At 44.0% G+C, this 18836-nt stretch overlaps 1 protein-coding gene across 4 annotated transcripts in view; it reads right to left on the reverse strand.

Annotated features, from left to right (window-relative positions):
• MAPK8 (mitogen-activated protein kinase 8) overlaps positions 1–18836 on the reverse strand; it is an 84613-nt gene that overhangs the window by 50229 nt on the left and 15548 nt on the right. For 3 of the 4 annotated variants that reach the window (XM_033942085.1, XM_033942082.1, XM_033942086.1), the window contains exons 2-5: positions 16551–16637; positions 9437–9567; positions 7333–7462; positions 2129–2187 (exon numbers count right to left, since the gene is read on the reverse strand). In XM_033942085.1, coding sequence (XP_033797976.1) covers positions 2129–2187; positions 7333–7462; positions 9437–9558 — 311 coding nt within the window. In that variant the 5' untranslated portion in view covers positions 9559–9567; positions 16551–16637. Of the gene's footprint in view, positions 1–2128; positions 2188–7332; positions 7463–9436; positions 9568–9807; positions 9864–16550; positions 16638–18836 lie in introns of all 4 variants that reach the window. The other variant, XM_033942084.1, reaches the window with a different exon arrangement.

Genomic DNA, 18836 nt, shown 5'->3' on the forward strand with positions numbered 1-18836 from the left:
GCTAGAGGCCACTTACTCCTAGCTGAGGTTTTCCTTCCAAATTTCACAGTATTGTCAAGGAAGCATTCCTGGATGAAGGATCTGATAAAATCTCTCCTACACCTCCGAAAGTTTATAAGATGGAAAGGTTGGGTTTACATATGACACTCTGTTACTGGAGCACCTCCCCACCTCCCACCCCCATCCCCCGAGAGCCTATATGTGAGAGGCATACCAGCAATACATGTTTATATGGCAAGAATGGAGCAGTATTGGTTCAAGTCACAGATTGCATGCATATCTTTCATATAAAAATGACAACACAAACTTGTAATGATCTATCTATCGAAGAGGGGGCAAAATGTCTTCCAAAACAGACCAAAAAGCCTACTGAGGAAGGTTTTCAACTAGGATTGATAAAAATGAGTGGGCAAAGTTCTCAGGCAACAGTAAGTACTTGTATAGAAATGGGAAAAAAGGGCAACATCTGGAAACTATGTACACTAATGCTCAGAGTATGGGGAACTGTAAATAAGGAATTTGGTTTGGATTAAAGATCAGTCACGGAGATGTGGTTCATAGAAAGCAACAACTGGGATATAGAAACCCAATTATAGTTTATAATCTATTCAGGAAAAGACAGAGAAATAGCACTATCTGAAAAAATGTTAAAAGCAGCACAACCACCCCCCAATCACCCAAAGGTCCTTCCGGTCCTTCCTGGGCCTAACTTAAAAAACTGGTAGTCTAGTGGCTTTTGGGAGGTAGGAACAAATCCACTTTGTTCCTATCCAATGCCGCTGTTCCATCACAATGGCTGATGAGTTTGCTGCAGGAGGTCCAGGCATCCATTTCACAAATTCATAAATTCAGAAGAAAAGATCCTACTAGGCAGTGCTGAGTCCCCTTCAGGTAACTCCACCTTATGTCTCTTGGGCTCTGTGACTTCCACAACTCTTACGTTCCAGGGTTCTAGAAGAGATTTTCTCCTGGCAGACAGGTCCCCTAAAGTTTCCTCAGCCCTAGAGACTCAAAGGGGACTAAGCCCAAAGCTCCCCCCCTTCACGCACTACATGTGGCTTAAGGGCACTCTTCTGGCATCCATCCAGCGCAAATTTGGCATGAATTAGAGGTAAAAGAGCCTGAGGATGGGAACTCTGGTGCACTGAAATTTGCAAAAACCACGGAAAAACATCAAAAATAATAAAGAAATATACAGAGCAGATCAGAAAGACACTTTCTGGCTCATGTGCAGAAGGAAAAAACTGAAGGGGCAGCAGAGCCCTGTGGAGAAGGAGGAGTTGAGAACCTGGCGTAGATTCCGTCTACCTACTGTCCAGAATGACACACCTATTGAATATATACGTATATGCACATACACACAGCAACCTAAAAATATATGCTTACCAGTATATTTTTTTGAATAGAGATATTCAGTATGTGCAGCACTGGTTTAATAGTTACCCAAGCTAAGCTGTTTGTAGAGCTTACTCAAGGCTCCAAAGCAAGCGTGCACCAATACCTACATCATATATCTCAAATTTTTGAATATCTAAAGTCTGACCAAATACCCATCAATTCATGTCAAAAATGTGTAGTTCCAAACAATAAAGCCCGGATTCCGTATAGGATGCCGGTCCCGGGCGTCCTATTCAGAATCAGGCCTGCACCCGCCCAAAGTTAACCCGATTCTGTAACTGACGTCCATGTTGCAGGCGCCAGTTACAGAATCGGGTTTAACATGCCCAACCCCCCCCCCCCGGGCCCCCCTAACGGCCCCCCCCTCGAAGATCGCCGGCAGGAGGGTGCCTAACTCCTCCTGCCGGATCCCCCCACCGCCCCCCCCCCTAAGATCGCTGGCAGGAAGGTGCTCAACCCTTCCTGATGACAGAACCCCCCCCCCCCCGACAATCGCGGCAGGAGAGTACCCAACCCCCCCCAACAGCCCCCCTAAGATCGCCGGCAAGAGGGTGCCCAACCCCTCCTGCCGGACCCCCCCAATGAACCCCCCCACCCCGGGACCACCCTCCTCAAATGTCCGGCCAGCAGGCCCGCCTCCGTCCAAATAGGCGGGCCCGCCCCTCCCCTGCCCAACCCACAGGATCCTAGGGCCTGATTGGCCTAAAAGCCTACGTGCCATTTTACTTACAGGTCCTGAAATTCCTCCAAAGATTTCTGTGGGGTGAAAACATTTAGAAGGCCAATGATCTGTAGGAAAAGAAAAATGATGGGTAAATTCTGACCAAGTAAATTCTAATACCAATACTTTTGCTTTTTTCCAGTTTGCTTACAACATTGTTTCCTATACAAAAGTCAGCAATTGAATTAAATACAAGGCTCAGTCAATACAGTAGCTCATGAAACACTGTCCTCACATCTCTCTTACTATTTTGCTAATCATATACGGACTCTTTATAAAGCTGCACCAGAGGTTTTAGTGATAGCTGATATAGTAAATGCACCAATACTCATACAATTCCTAAGAGCGTCGAAGCACTTACCTCACTGTCCCGTGCTAAACACCTTTAGCGCAGCTTGATTAAAGGGGAGAATAATTCCTTATAAACCTGTCCGCGCTCTTCATTCTGCACATAGCCACCGGTTGACCATTCATACTATTTGACTATACTCATCTCTACTAGCAATTATGCATTTTTCTCCTTTGTGCCTTCACTCTGAACTCTTTTCTATTTGAAGTGCAAACAGAATCTTCATATTTGAAGTTTTAGGCCTTCCTGAAGAGCTCTCTTTTTAATCAGGTTTTTTGGAGATGTCCTTTGAATTGGTGGGAAGGGGGTGAGTTTGGGCAGCTACATTGCACTCCTTTGGGGTTTTTTTTTTCTTCTATCTTATTTTTTATTGTAGTTCTTTTCTACCGTATTTTTCACTCCATAAGACGCACTTTTTTTTCCAAAAAAAGTAGGTGGAAATAAGATTGTGTCTTATGGAATGAATACCCCCCTCCCCGGTACCTTTTTTTAAGCCCGTTGGGTTCAGCGCTGTATCAGCAGGAGCTTTCTGCGCTCCTGCTTGTCTCCCTCGCTGGATGGCTGTTGTTTTGTTCGGGCAGAGTGGTGCATAAGGCAGGCGTGAGCTGTTTGCGTTCCTGCCTGGTCCGGCGCTGCTCCGTGACTCCTGATGGCAGCCATTCAGGGAGTGGCGCCTGACCAGGCAGGAACGCGAACAGCCTTCTGCGCCACTCTGTCCGAATAGAAGAACAGCCATCCAGCGAGGGAGACAGGCAGGAGCGCAGAAAGCTCCAACGGATTATATCTATATCAGAACTAATTATCATGGTAGCAAGTCCCAGATTACTGTGGACTATTGTTTGAATACTTTCTATATTGCCTGTGTGCACAGCAGTTTACAATAAAACAAAAACACCATTTAAAGTAAATAAAGACAAATAAGATACAATATTAAATTTAAAAAATGCTAAGTACAAACAGATATGACATGACATGACATATTTGAGTAAAACTACCTACTTCTCGTCACGTCCTTTAACACACAGAATTAAAAAAGTTGAAGGATTTTTTTTTCTTTTTTAACTTAAGATGTTTCTGCATGGGGGGAAGGGGCGCTCGAGAGCCCGAACAACATGGAGGCTTGAGACACGAGCTCCTGCCGACAACAACCTAAAACAAACATTTGCTCCCGGTTACTGCTTCTACCATTGTTTTTCACTTGCCAAAATGCATGCCTTACACAAAATTGGCTAAAATTGAGGCGGCTTTTGTGGCGAATTCTAGTGCGAAACGCCTGAATCCCGATCTGCCCTCTCCTACCAAAGATGACTCTGAATCTGCTGATACTGACAATGGCCACAGTAGCAGAATTAACTACATCACATCTCTAATATGCTCACATAGAGCAAGGATGACATAAAGGATATTAAAACTGAAATTATGAATTTAAGTAACATCTAAAATATTGCTTTGGATCAGAAAATGCTTACCTTAGAGCACAAGTGTACTCAAATCGATACAGTTGTGACTAATCAACAACAAATGGATCGTCGAACGATTCACAGCTTAGAAACTTAGCTAGAAGACTTTAGTAATCGTTGCTGATGGAACAACTTGAGAATCATTGGTCTCCATGAGAGTATGGAAGGGTCCGATACATGTAAATTTTTCAACACCTGGCTTCCTAAGATCTTATCTCTTCACTTTGAGAGGGCAGTAAAAATTGAACGTGTCCACCGCGTGCCATCCAAAATCTCTACTGAAGCTCACAAAGCTAGGCCTGTGGTGCTGAAATTTCTGTGTTTCCCTCAAGTTGCAGCCATACTAGACAGAATGAAAACCTTGCACAAAATTGAATGGCAAGACCAGACGTCTATATCAGTGTTCTTCAACCTTTTTACACCCGTGGACCGGCAGAAATAAAATAATTATTTTGTGGACCGGCAAACTACTCGGACTAAAATTTAAAAACCCCGTTTACGCCCCATCTCCGCGAGCTCGGTCCCCGCAAACCATCTGATCCCATCTGCACAAGCCGCAATTATGATTTTATATTGAGCGTATTTTATTAAAATATAAAAAGAAACAATATTCTGAACAATTGTGATTTTATAAATACAAATATACAGAGCACGGACCAACAAAACCCCTGTCTCCTCTCCCATTCTCATATATCCCCTCTACTATCAAGAAAACTGAACAAGCCAAGTTATTATAGAATGCTAAATAGAAATATCATGCTAACAGAATACTGCAGTCCCCAGTTATGTCTCTAGAAGGATATATATTTCAAATCTGATAAATTCTAATGACAAAATAGAAATAAAATTATTTTTTTCTATCTTTTGTTGTCTCTGGTTTCTGCTTTCATCTTCTTTTCACTCTTTTCCTTCCAGCATCTGCCCGTTCCATCCAATGTCTGCCCTCTCCCCCTCTTCCCTGTCCATCCAGCCTGTTCCTCCTCTCTCCTTTTTACATAATTCATTCCAGCTTCACTGCCTTCTTCATTTTTATCTCTCCTACACCAGATCTAGCATCTTTATCCCTCTCTCATTTATCTGCTGACCCCCTTTCCAGCATCAATGTCTCTCTACTTTCTCATTCCTCTCTCTCCCCTTTCCCTCATCTGATCTCTCCATTCCACCCTGACCCCCTTCCCCTCCTGTAATCTCCCTGCCAGCTGTTTCCTTCCTTTTTTCTTTCTCCCTTCCCTCCTTCCTTTTTTTCCTTCTCCCTTCCCCCCTCCCTCTATCCAACATTAACTCTCTTCCCATCCCTTTCCCTCCTCCCCTTCCAGCAGCATCTCTCCTTCTTCTCCCTTCCCTCCTCCCTCTATCTAACATTAACTCTCTTCCCATCCCTTTCCCTCCTCCCCTTCCAGCAGCATCTCTCCTTCTTCTCCCTTCCCTCCTCCCTCTATCCAACATTAACTCTCTTCCCATCCCTTTCCCTCCTCCCTTCCCAGCAGCATCTCTCCTTCTAACTCCCTCCAAGTCCAGTAACAGCTCTCCCTTTATCCAGCAGCTTCCCAGCCTCCTACAGTGGCTTCCTCCCCTTCCAGCAGCTCTCAGTACTTGCCTGCAGGAAGTTGCCGGTAAATCACTGCCCTGGCAAATAGGAGAGCTGGTGGGAGGGGAGACAGCCACTGTAAAGGCTCCCCAGGATCTTGCTCGCACATGCTGACCATCTCCCTCCACCTGCACCTGAATCTGCAGCTTTCTCCGTTCTACTCACAACTTTCCTGCGGCCCTCTTCAGCAACTCGGCAGGGGCAGCGATCAAGACAGGCTGCCGACGTTGGGACCTTCACTCTCTGAGTCCCGCCTATTTTGTTTCAACTTCCTGTTTCCTAACAGGCGAGACTCACAGAGGGAAGGCCCTGTTGTCGGCAGCCTGTCTTGATCGCCTGAGGCTGGGAGAACATTAGTCAGCAGGAACCGCAGTCGGCAGGAAATTTAACTGCCGACTTGATCTTGCCGGCCCTGCGTGGACTGGCAGAAATTTTCTGCGGACCGGCACCAGTCCGCGGACCGGCGGTTGAATAACTGTGGTCTACATCACAGACAATTTTATCAAAATAACAGTGGAAAAACACCATAAATTTCTTGCTCTTCGGACATGATTGTGAACACTGAACGTGCGCTTTGGCTTGCTTTTTCCAGCACGCTTTAGTGACGTACAATAACTGAACCAAAACTTATACTGAACCGGAGGCAGTAGCTCTTCAAGAGATAACAGCTAAATCTCTTAATACTTTCACATTATTTTGCATCTTTTTTTATATCACTTTTGCCTATATTCTGATATTTGGTAGATTTGCTCTCACTTTCTGCTATATGTGCTGAGAGCAGTTTGTTCAATACTAATCTTTTCTCTCTCATTACTCTTTGGTATGGATTGTTGTCAGCAAGAGCACTTCTCCGGCCTTCATGGGGATGTATTCACCCCTCCCCCCCTCCCCGCGGCCTTTGTGCCTTTTTTCGGGAAGAATGCAAGGCTTTTGTCTTGTGAGAGGGAGTTAGAGAGCTTGTAGAGAGGGTGGGAGGGTATGTGCTTGTGGTTATATTACATTTTATAATTGTTTTCCAGAATGGTCCCTTATTATTTTATACTTGCAATGGAGGAAGCCTTTCCGTTCTCAGGCCTTTCTGACCTGCTTAGTATACAGGGCATTTTAAACCCATTTGATAAGACTCAGTATTATGACAACGTTTAAAGTCCTTTCACCCAATATCAGAGGTATTAATCATCCTATTAAGAGTAAAAAAACTTCTACTTTACTGTAAACACCATACAGCTCAGGTGATCTTCCTGCAAGAAAATAAATTGAATGCAACTGAATCTGCTAAACTTAAGTGAGATTGGGTCTCATCTAGGAAGGGCAGAGTTGCTATATTGCTAGCCAAACACTGGAATTACTTTGTTTTACACTCCTCACAGGATGACCATGGTCGCTGGGTCAAGGTCACTATATCCATTTCTTAGAAAAGATACACCTTTCGTAATGTTTATAAACCAAATACAATAGAGGCTACTTTTTTCCATGATATCGCTAAAGTGCTCCTGTATAAAATTCCTTTCCCTGGTTGTTAACTGAGTGTTTTGAATGACAGACCATTATTAATAGTAATGATTGAGACCTATATCTGTGTCAAGAAATACAAAGAAATGATGGAAACCCAAATCCCAATGTGTGTGTAAATATAATACAAAAGATTTTTAAAAAGTTTACACATTTATGCTTACATGTACAGAAAAAGTCTGTGACTGGAGTTCAGTCTCAGCCCATATTTGTGATTCTCTGACTACCATTAGCTATAAGGTTTTGTATATAATTTTTGTTCCTTATATTACTCTCATTATGAATTTAAAAGTTGTGCACCTACGTTTTTGTGGTTGACACACTTCATGAGAACAAGCTCTCTGTAGGCTCTTTTGGCATGGGTCTGATTCTGAAACGGCCGGCTCAACTTCTTGATTGCAACATTTCTTTCAAGAATACAATCATAAGCTGCACTGTAAAAAACAAAAAAAAACAAAAACACAACAACCAGGCTTGAATTACTCAAAGACAATAGGTTTATGGAATCATGTTTATGACTGACTGCATGTAAAATTAAACATAAAAAGATCAACCTGTTATATGGCCATAATTGACACCACCTCCCTCCAAAAAGGATCCACATGTCGTTGATTTTAGTAGCACATTCAAAATGTAAACAGTGCTATAGACACATATATAATGGACAGTCCCTATTCCTTGGAGAAAAACAAATAAACAAGAGACAGTGAAATAAGGGAGCTAGGTGACTGCTCTTCAGACAAAAATCACATAGGATCTAAGGGCTAGACTCACTAAAGACACCGATCGTGTCCCGAACACTTTGCAATCCAATTTTCCTCCGACCCGATTCACTAACCTCATGGCTGATCATCCTCTGATCCGATCATGTAAATGAAGGGAAACGGCATGTAAAGAAGGCAAGCAGCGATTCACTAACAAAAAACTGGAACACCAACTGGGCTGGCCGATCGAGAAACAAACGACTGCTGGGGACCAGTCGCTCACGTCCTTTCCGACTGCGTCTCCTGCTCTCTGCCCCAACTCTCCTGCTCTCTGCCCCGATTGCCACCCTGCTTCTGCCCCGACTCTCCTTGCCTTCCTCGCAGGGCTCATGAAGTATAAGTTAAAAAAAGTTTTTTAAAAAAAGGTCGCTGCTCTGCAAGCATGCGCAGACCATGCCTCGGGATCGCTATTCAGCCCCTCAGCCAAGGATCGAACTTGGATCGGATCGGTAGGGGAGTTTAGTGAATCTGGCCCATAGTTATCAATATGACTATCATTAAGACACAAATCCAAAGGGATTCAACAAACTCAAATAAAGAATCTCCAACCTTCAGACATAACCAAATTGCCAATCTTAAAGTTTTAAATGTGTCAAGCATGCTTAACAGGTGGACCGGAAAGACTGACGAAACAAGAATTCTTAAGGGTAAGATCAGTGTTTCTCACCTCAGTGCTGGAGTGCCCCCTTGCCAGTCAGGTTTTCAGGATATCCACAATGAATATGCATAAACTTAAATTGCATATAATTGCTCCATTATATGCAAATTTCTTTCATGCGTATTCATTATGGATATCCTGAAAACCTGACTGGCAAGGGAGTACTCCAGGACCGAGTTGAAAAACATGGGTTAAGTGATGGAGTTTAGCAGCCTGTAGAGATTGACGGTGTATTTCAGTAATTGGATGTTGTGTTAGACCTGATCAGCTGTGATGTATCAAATAAGTTTGAATACAGTTGTGCACCTAAGCTGCAGATTGTAAGTAGCCCTCTTCACAGCAAGCTGGACGGTTTGGTTATGTCTGCAAGTTGGCGCTTTTTTATACCAGTGATTGTGCTTAAGGCAGTATTTCAAGTAAACTCTTATTATTGCTACCTAAGTCAGAGGCTTTTTTCTCTACCTCTCACTGATTCTCCTCTGACTCCCGATCCCATCTCCGCCTGAAGAAGCAGGGGACCTTACAGTTTTGGCCCCCACCTCTGGGAGAGGAGCCAAAAGGTCACCGGAGACAATGCTCACTATGACTGGTCCAGCGTATGTCTGTTGAGGAAGTCTGCCATGAGATTGGAGATGCCCACAATGTGTGTCGTGGAGAGAAGAGAAACTGTCCTCTCCACCAACTGGAAGAGGCCGCTTCTGACATGCACTCGCTTTTTGTTCCCCCTTGTCTGTCGATGCAAGCCACCGTTGCCATGTTATCTGACATGACTCTGACTGGCTTCTCCGTGAGGTGCACAACAAAGGCCAGCAGAGCCAGGCGAATGGCGCAAAGCTCCAGGAACCAGGCAGCCATGCGACCTCCTTCTCGCTCCAGTACTAAGATCCCTTCTATATTCCAAAAGCATTTTAAAAGAAGGCACACTTGTAATAGGTTTTTATTTTCCCCTCTTACTCGTTTAGGAAAAACAAAACTAAGCAACTTACCATACTATCCCTTGTGCTCCAGATCCTATTGGCTTCAGATTCTGATATCGTTTCAGTACAGTGAAGGTGGAGTCTCCAATTTCAACACTACAGAAGTTACTGTCACGCTTCCCTCGACTCATGACTGCAATCTTTGATGTTTGAAACAAAGAAAGTGAAAAATATAAATGTGTATATCTAAGTTGGATAAAAAGTGTCACATACTTAGGTCAATTTAGCACAAGTATGAAACTAATGAACAGCAACTCTAAGGCTTATATAGTAAGCATTCCTGTTCATAAAATGTCCCATCTGTGTTATCAATTTTTTGTGAGCACAAAGTTATCATAAAATATTAAATCTTGAGCAATCTTCTATTTAAACATACTCACTCATCAAAACAGGCCATTCTCAGCTCTTTAGTGAAGGACTCAACAATCCTGGGCGCCTAGAAATTTCACACCGATACCCGAGATTTATTGCCCACATCTCCACTTTTTTTTTTAAAACTTTTATTTAACAAATTTTGCAACAATACAAGCAGATATAATGTATAGAATGCTATATATAGTCACAATATATTCTTTATTACAGCTTGTATCCTAACCACCTCCAAAATAGAAAATAATGGTGAGGGTGCGTGGTCTGACCAAGTTCTAGGGTGGATTTCTACCTGCTGGGTATCCTTGCAGATATCAGAGTCTCCCTACCGAAGATCTGTTCTAGAATATGTATTATGGTTTTGAAATGCTGGTTGGAGGAGTACAGCCCTTCAGTTGCTATTTGGACCAACCTGCTGGTGCAAACTGCCAAATTCAAATTATCTATGGAACGGGGAAGGGGACCAACTCCAGCACGTCTCCGCTATATGTGGCTCTGACAGCAATGCCTACAGTGGTGAGATCTGTGGGGTGGATTGGGGGCAAGGGCTTTTCTTAGTTTGTTCTTGTCTGTGCGCTCCGCTCGATTTCCCCTGGGACTCTATCAGTGCACCTTGGGTTGAATGGGGGGGAGTGGATGTGGAGTGTTTGACGTATGAATGGTGTGATCTCTCTCCTTTCTTTTCTTTCTACTTCTCTTGGATTTAGGTTTGTCTCTGGTTTAGGAGGGGATCCGAATTGCTTGAAGTTTTTTGGGTTTTTTCTACTAAAAAATACAGGCTCGGGCCGGTTTACCCAGGGCCGAGTTATTCTGGTTCAGTATTGTGAACAGTGAAATGCTTGTTATAACTTGTACTATGTTTTATTTACCGTTTGACTTGTACTGTTCTGTTGCCCTGTTCCTGTGTTATTACTGTACTGGAGTTTGAATAAAGATATTCTTTAAAAAAAAAAAAAAGTGTAATCATGTTTCCCCCTCATGAGTCACTCTCCATAAGTCCCATAATAACATAAGCAATGCCTCTGCTGGGTCAGACCTGAGGTCCATTGTGCCCAGCAGTCCGCTCATGCGGCGACCCAACAGGTCCAGGACCTATGCAGTAATCCTCTATCTATACCCCTCTATCCCCTTTTCCAGCAGGAAATTGTCCAATCCTTTCTTGAACCCAGTATTGTACTCTGCCCTATTACGCCCTCTGGAAGCACATTCCAGGTGTCCACCACACATTGGGTAAAGAAGAACTTCCTAGCATTTGTTTTGAATCTGTCCCCTTTCAACTTTTTTGAATGCCCTCTTGCTCTTTTATTATTCGAAAGTTTGAAGAATCTGTCCCTCTCTACTCTCTATGCCCTTCATGATCTTGTAAGTCTCTATAATGTCCCCTCTTCTCAAGGGAAAAGAGTCCCAGTTTTTCCAATCTCTCAGCGTATGAAAGGTTTTCCAAACCTTTTATCAGACGTGTTGCTCTCCTTTGAACTCTCTCGAGTATCGCCATATCCTTCTTAAGGTACGGCAACCAATATTGGACGCAGTACTCCAGATGCGGACGCACCATCGCCCGATACAATGGCAGGATAACTTCTTTCATTCTGGTTGTAATACCCTTCTTGATTATGCCTAGCATTCTATTTGCCTTCTTAGCGGCCGCTGCGTACTGTGCTGCCGACTTCATTGTCATGTCCACCATTACCCCGAAGTCCCTTTCTTGGGTACTCTCATTCAATAATATCCCTCCCATCGTATAGTTGTACCTCGGGTTTCTGTTTCCCACATGTAATACTTTACATTTCTCAATGTTGAACTTCAATTGCCAACTCGTCGCCCATTCCCCTAGTTTGTTCAAGTCCCTTTGCAATTCTTCGCAGTCTTCTTTAGTTCGAGCTCCACTAAATAGTTTGGTGTCGTCTGCAAATTTTATTATCTCACACTTCGTCCCTGCTTCTAGATCATTTATGAATATATTAAATAGCAGCGGCCCTAGCACCGACCCCTGCGGGACCCCACTCGTGACCCTCCTCCAGTCCGAGTAGTAGCCCTTCACTCCTACCCTCTGTTTCCTACCCGCCAACCAAATTCTGATCCATCTATGTACGTCTCCTTCCACCCCATGGCTCTTCAATTTCCGTAGTTGGTGCTCATGGAGCACCTTGTCAAAGGCTTTTTGGAAATCTAGATATATAATGTCTATGGGGTCTCCTTTGTCCATCCGTTTGTTAATTCCTTCGAAAAAGTGCAATAAGTTCGTTAAGCACGATCTCCCCTTGCAGAAACCATGTTGGCTGGTTATCAGAAGTTCATTTCTTTCAAAATGTTCATCGATGTTTTCTTTTATCAGTGCTTCCGCCATTTTCCCGGGAACCGAGGTCACACCTCCTATTTCCAACAGAAACTTAACAGCCTATTTCTATCCCAGCTGCTGAATTATCTATGCTCGAGTTTAATGTTAAATTAAAATCTCCGCCCAATAGTAATGAGCATTCACATAATGTTTTAGGACAGTATTTCTCAACAAGTGGTATGCGTACCCTTAGGGGTACGTGGGCTGCTTGTTGGGGGTATGTGACCTGGCCGTGTGGATGCTCCTGCTCATCAATAGAAAACACCGCCGCTAGGGATCTCACCTTCCTGCCCGCCCCCTGCTGCTGACGGGAATCCATCTCGCTTGCCTGCCTTCCCCTCCCCTCCCCGAAGCCAATCCAGTTCTTGTTCGAGTTGTACTCACTCCTTCAGTCTTCAGCAGCACTCCCTGCAGGGACGGTGCAGGCAATTTCCACACTGCATGTAAGTAGCTGACCCAGAAACCTTCTCTCGGAGGGAAGGCTTGTGGGTCAGCCACATGCAGTATGTGAATCGCTGCCTGCGCCATCCCTGCAAGGAGTGCCGCTGAAGACTGAAGGAGTGACTGCAGCTCGAACAAGAATTGGGTTGGCTTCAGGGGCGGGGAAGGATCCTCGGCAGTGGCAAGGCAGGATACCCAGAGGAAGCAGCGGCTTCTACGGAAGGGAAGCTACTTACGTGCAGCTACTTACATGCAGGAAGATGGAAGGGGAGGGAGGCACGAACTTGACACATATGGAAGGGAGGGGGGCATGAACATGGAATATAGAAGAGAGGGAGGAAGGGGGCACTGACCTAGGACATAGGAGGGAGGGAACAGAAAGGAAGAATTGTTGGTATGAGTGTGTGAGTGAGAGGGAAAGATGGCACATGGGGAAAAGAAGAAAGTGGAATATTGGTCATAGAGAGAGAGAGACATGCATGAGGGAGAGAAAGATGAGAGGGGGAAATTTTGGATATGGTGGTGGACAGGGAATAGAGGGACAGATTGAAGGGGACTGCAAGGGGAGGAATGTTGGACATAGTGATGGAGGGAGAGATGAAGGAGAAATAGGCATGGGGCTGGTGGGCAGTGGTGAAAAATGTTGCACATGATCCGGGGGATGAGAGAGGAAAAATGTTGGATGTGACAGTAGAGGGGGTTGGAGAGATGCCTGGATCTCTCAAGAAACTTCCTGTACTGTGCGGCTCAAGACTACATGAAAGCTGAATCGAAGGTGCTAGAAAGCATGCAAAGGAAGCCTGTGAAATGACGGAAATAAGTAGCAGTGTTTAGAGTGAGGGGCAGGTATGGTCAAGTAAGTAAGACTGACTAGTGGGAACCCAGGTTTTGGCGACATGTGAAACAAAGGCAATTGCCTCTTTGTTTCACCTATCTAGTGCAGTGTTCGTCAACCTTTAGACACCTATGGACTGGCGGAAATAAAATAATTATTTTGCGGACCTGCACTGGTCCGCGGACCGGCAGTTGAAGAACATTGGGATAAGACATGGGCCAGACCCCGCCCATCTCCACCCCAGACCCTGGCCCATAATAGTACTAGTTGTAACACCATTTTTTCCATTCATTTTTCATATATATACACACACAATTTAATCATATTAACAACACATAATGGTTAACCACAAAATTAAACTACACAAAGCACACTGTATGCTTCTCAATATTCATTCTTACCAGAACACAGATAACCCCATGCAAATACGGGACCAAAACCTAAAAGTACTAATATATACAAACAAACTCCAAGATGCAAGACTCTGCGTGCACTACCCCAGAGGAAAAGAAACAAATGCATTTCTTCCTGAAAAGTGCAAAATACAGACAGCAAATGTAAATCAATCACTAAATTCAAAAATAAAATCATTCCCCCTACTGTTGTTGTCTTCCTCCTTCCATGCTGTGCCTTGCCTTCTGGCCTGCTCCCGCCTGGCTGTTTTATGCCGCCCCCGGTGTTATCTTTGGGCCAGCTCCCTCTTCCTCAGTGCTGCAGTGCACAAAGCCGCGAGCAATATCAAATAGAAGGCTTCCGGTTCAGACGCAGGACGCATTGTGCACTGCAGCACTGAGGAAGAGGGAGCTGGCCCGAAGATAACACCACATCGATTGCACTGTGGACCGGCGGCTGAAGAACACTGTCTTGGGCCCGATGCATGTGCCGGCCCTGTGGACCAGCAGGAAATTTCTGCAGACCGGCACTGGTCCACGGATCGGCGGTTGAAGAACACTGATCTAGAGGGTGCTGTCATACAGCTGACAGTATACTTTGGAAAGGGAAACTACTAGTTTTTGCCAGTGATTTGCAGAGGCACTGTAAGAAACTGATTTACTAAAGTTTCTTTGCCTACAGACATAAAATAGGAAAAGAACTCTTAAGTAAGCCACTTTCTAAAAGAGCTTCTGCTGATCTAGAAGTGATTTCCCCCTCCCTTCCCCCCAATCACTAAGACAATGTTGGAAGGTTGGGGAGGGAGCAGCAAGAGAGGTGACCGCTGCTAGCTCCTATGTTTTGTGAAAATATGTCAAGGCCTAGTTTAGTGTCTTTTTAAAAAAACTGCCTAAAGTTCCCTGAAGCAAATATCAAAATGCTGGCCATTGTCGTGAGTGGCTAACTTTATTTTTCAATCAAATAGAGAAATGTTTTCAATTGATTTTGCACAGTTTGCACAATACTCTTAACTTTTGCAGGCAATAGGAAGGCGCACCCCGCACCCCAATGATTAAAATGTGATAACTTCCAGAGGGATCTTATGCTACCAATAATTATCGAGGCTTTTTCTTCCTTATTTAAAATCAAGATTTACACTTGGTAGCTCTTGGGCTTGGTTTGTTGGAGCTTGTATTATGTACAAAAATGTTCAAAATTCTGCAAAGTTTATTTGTACTGTTTTGTGCAGAATTCTCCTATTCTGAGATCTGAAATACCTTTCAGCCTTTTCCTGTCTCAGATTCCAGCCTCCTCAGATCCTTCTCTCACTCCAACTGCAGTTCTGTCTCCCTCTAAATCGCTTCCTCTCTCTACTGGATAAGCATCTCTTCTTCCCTTCCCATCCCCTTTCTGGTCTTGGTCACTCTCTCTGCCTCTCTCTACTATCCCTCCCATCCCCACTTGCGGGTCCAGCATCCATGTCTCCTCATCCCACCTGCCATCTCTCTTGCTTACACCCTGAATCCCTTCCCCAATCCTCATGGTCTGGTATCTCTCTCTCCTACAGTCAAGAATCTGTTGCTTCTCATCCCCCTTTCTGGCCTGAGTTTCCATCTCGCCCTCTTTCCCCTCTACTTACAGATTCATAATCCATGGCCCCTCCCCTCTCCTCCTCCTCCCTAGCATCCATATTCCCTCCTCTCCCCTCTCCACTTGCAGTACAGCATCCATGTCCCCTCTCATCCCTTCCCCTCTCCCCTCCCCCACTTGCAGTGCAGCATCCATGACCCCTCCTCTCCCCCCCCTTGCAGTCCAGGATCCATATCTCCTCCCCTCCACTTGCAATCCAGGATCCATGTCCCCTCCTCCTCACCTACTTGGAGTCCAGGATCCACATCCCTCCCTCTACCTCAAATTGTGGTCTAGCATCCTATGTCCCCATTCCCTCCTCCTCCCCCCGCAAGGAGCTGGCCTCTCTCCTTCTGACTGCCTCCCACCCCCCATGAAATAAGACATACCTGTGGGCCTCCCAGGGCGGCATCAATGGCAGCAGAAGGAGGCAGCAGCGCTGTGAGCAGGCTGCATGTGGCTGGCCGTGCTAGGGCTTTCCCTTTGCCATGTCATCCATTTACAGGAAGTGATGTGGCAGAGAGAAGGCCCTGGCAGGGCCAGCCACAAGCAGCCCGTTCATAGTGCTGCCTCTGCAAGCCAGCTGCTGCCAGCTTCCCTGGGAGGCCCACAGGTATGTCTGATCTCACGGAGGGGGAGGCAGTCAGAGGGAAGGAGGAGAGGCTAGACTTGCGCAGGAGAGAAGGAAGGGACAGGGTCAGCAGGGGCAGAATGGAAGGTTTGCATAGAATTCTGCTCAGCATGGGCAGAATTCTGCACAGATGGAGAATTCTTTGCAGAATTCTACCAGGAATAATCTATAGGTCTGGTTCTTCTTTTTTATGTTTTGACTTCCAACAAATAACCAGCAATGTGTCCCCCTCTATACTTTCTAAAAGAATTCAAAGAATAAATAAAAAATAGTGCGATATAGATATAGAGATGGATATATATTTTGAAAGTTTTGCCTTATATTGATTACTATCAAAATATCAGATTTTTAGAGTATCAGTTATTACAATTTTATTTGGCTAGCCAATCAGTTTTACATTTGAAGCAAAAAATTAAAACCTATATCCCAGATCATAAACATTCATTTGCTAATTAACTGACCCTGCTATTCTTTCCCAAGACACATACTACTTTGTTGCAAATGTTACCTTTCTCCAGGAAGATTTGGGGGACAGGTCCTCGGTGTCCAACGTTCTGCAGCTCGTTTGCTGGTCATTCAATTCTACTTTCAAGCACTGGGAAGCAAAGAAGCAGCTGTTAGGAGATGCTGCACAGTCAATGGGCCCTGGGAGGAAATGGGGTCTACACAGGAAAAAGGCGAAGACCAGCAAGTAGGTAATTCAATAAGACTGTGCCTATATTTAGGAGTCATCTTTCCTTTACAGAATACTAGATTAATCAGGTATATACACATATACCTCAGGGAAGAGGCAGAGAAGAAAGAAGTGCAAAACATTAAGCCTTTGATCTCTCTTCAAGAGTTAAAAGCATACATCTTTCAGCTGAAAAAGCCTACAAATCTAAGTGCTTTGCATGAAGGCATCAAAATATCAGCCTTACACTAAAAAGACTCCATAGCCTGCTAATTTTCCAAAATCATTTCAAATTGCCTTTATGCACAGTCTCCTGACACTAAATGAACAAATTACAAAGATTTGCATTTACTGAGAATAACTCTACTTCAGAAGGTTAAGAATTATTAATTTTTATTTTTATTTTATTTTCTAGTTATCTACAATTCATAAAAAATATGAAATACATTCTTTTAAAAATTATAGAAATTTATGGGGCTGATACCCACTATCCAGAAACAGTATAAAGATGCATGAATGTTATTTTTTGATCTGACTTGAACAGGTAAGTTAAATGGATCACCACCCTTCTCAATTTTTTTATCCCATTTTGTCCAGAAACATTATAAAGATGCATGAATGTTATTTTTTGATCTGACTTGAACAGGTAAGTTAAATGGATCACCACCATCCTCAAATTTTTATCCCATTTCTAGTGAATTTAATCATTCAAAACTGTTTATGATAAAAACAAGGAATAATAAAGACTGAAAGCAGAGTGAGAAACAGCTAGAGATTCAGACTTGCAGTAATATGGATACTCACAAATACCTTATGCCTTGCTCCCTAAACACCCTTCTAGATATGTGAATACATTTTGGCTGTATATTGACCTGTATGACCAAAGTTTATCTGCACAAGTTGCTTAGACATTCAAACAAAGACACTTATGGGGCCAGCATCTGAAGGTGACTACATATGAAGTTCTGAAAGTCAACTGCATGTTTAACTGGTCGGCAACATGGCAACTAGGCTTCAATGCTAAAAAGTGTAAGGTAATGCACCTGGGTAAGAAAAACCCGCACAGAACTTACATACTAAATGGTGAGACCTTGGCCAGGACCACGACGGAACGTGACCTAGGGGTGATCATTAGTGATGACATGAAGGTTGCAAATCAAGTGGAGAAAGCTACCTCCAAGGCAAGGCAAATGATGGGTTGTATTCGTAGAGCTTTTGTCAGCAGGAGACCTGAAGTTATGATGCCGCTATACAGGTCCATGGTGAAGCCTCACTTGGAGTATTGCGTTCAATTCTGGAGACCACACTATCGGAAGGATGTGCAGAGAATCGAGTCAGTTCAGCGAATGGCCACAAAGATGGTCTGGGGGCTCAAGGATCTCACGTATGAAGAAAGACTGAATAAACTGAGGCTGTACTCACTTGAGGAACGAAGAGAGAGGGGTGATATGATTGAAACATTTAAGTACATCACGGGCCGTATCGAGTCGGAAGAAGATATCTTCTACCTCATGGGACCCTCGACCACCAGGGGGCATCCGCTAAAAATCAGGGGAGGGAAGTTCCATAGCGACTCCAGAAAATACTTCTTCACTGAAAGAGTGGTGGATCATTGGAACAAACTCCCACTGCAGGTGATTGAGGCCAACAGCGTGTTGGACTTTAAGAGAAGATGGGATATTCACAGGGGATCCCTAGGGGAGTGAAACCAGAGGGCGGGCATTTGGAATGGGCAGACTTGGTGGGCTATAGCCCTTTTCTGCCGTCTTTTTCTATGTTTCTATGTTTCTAACTTGACTGCAAAAATAAGCATATTATCTTCAATGTTTCTTTACTCTGTGACCTTGAAATCAATTCTCACCTTAAAATGCACTTGACTTGCCTCTCTGATTTTTTAATTAAATAATAGTTGTAGTTTTTCAGAGAAAGGGTGATGACCTTAAGCAAGATTCTTCACTTGTAGGGCAGGGCTAATTACACTGCACAACAAATTTTAACTTTTTTCTGGGGCAAGAAGAAAATGAGGTTTACTTTATAGAATTTGACCTCCTGTGTATGAAAATAGCCTCAGCTTTCGCCTATCACGTATAGTTTTTGAGCAAATTGCAAATATTTGTAGCA

The sequence above is a fragment of the Geotrypetes seraphini genome, chromosome 4, assembly GCF_902459505.1.
Source record: "Geotrypetes seraphini chromosome 4, aGeoSer1.1, whole genome shotgun sequence".
Lineage (NCBI taxonomy): Eukaryota > Metazoa > Chordata > Amphibia > Gymnophiona > Dermophiidae > Geotrypetes > Geotrypetes seraphini.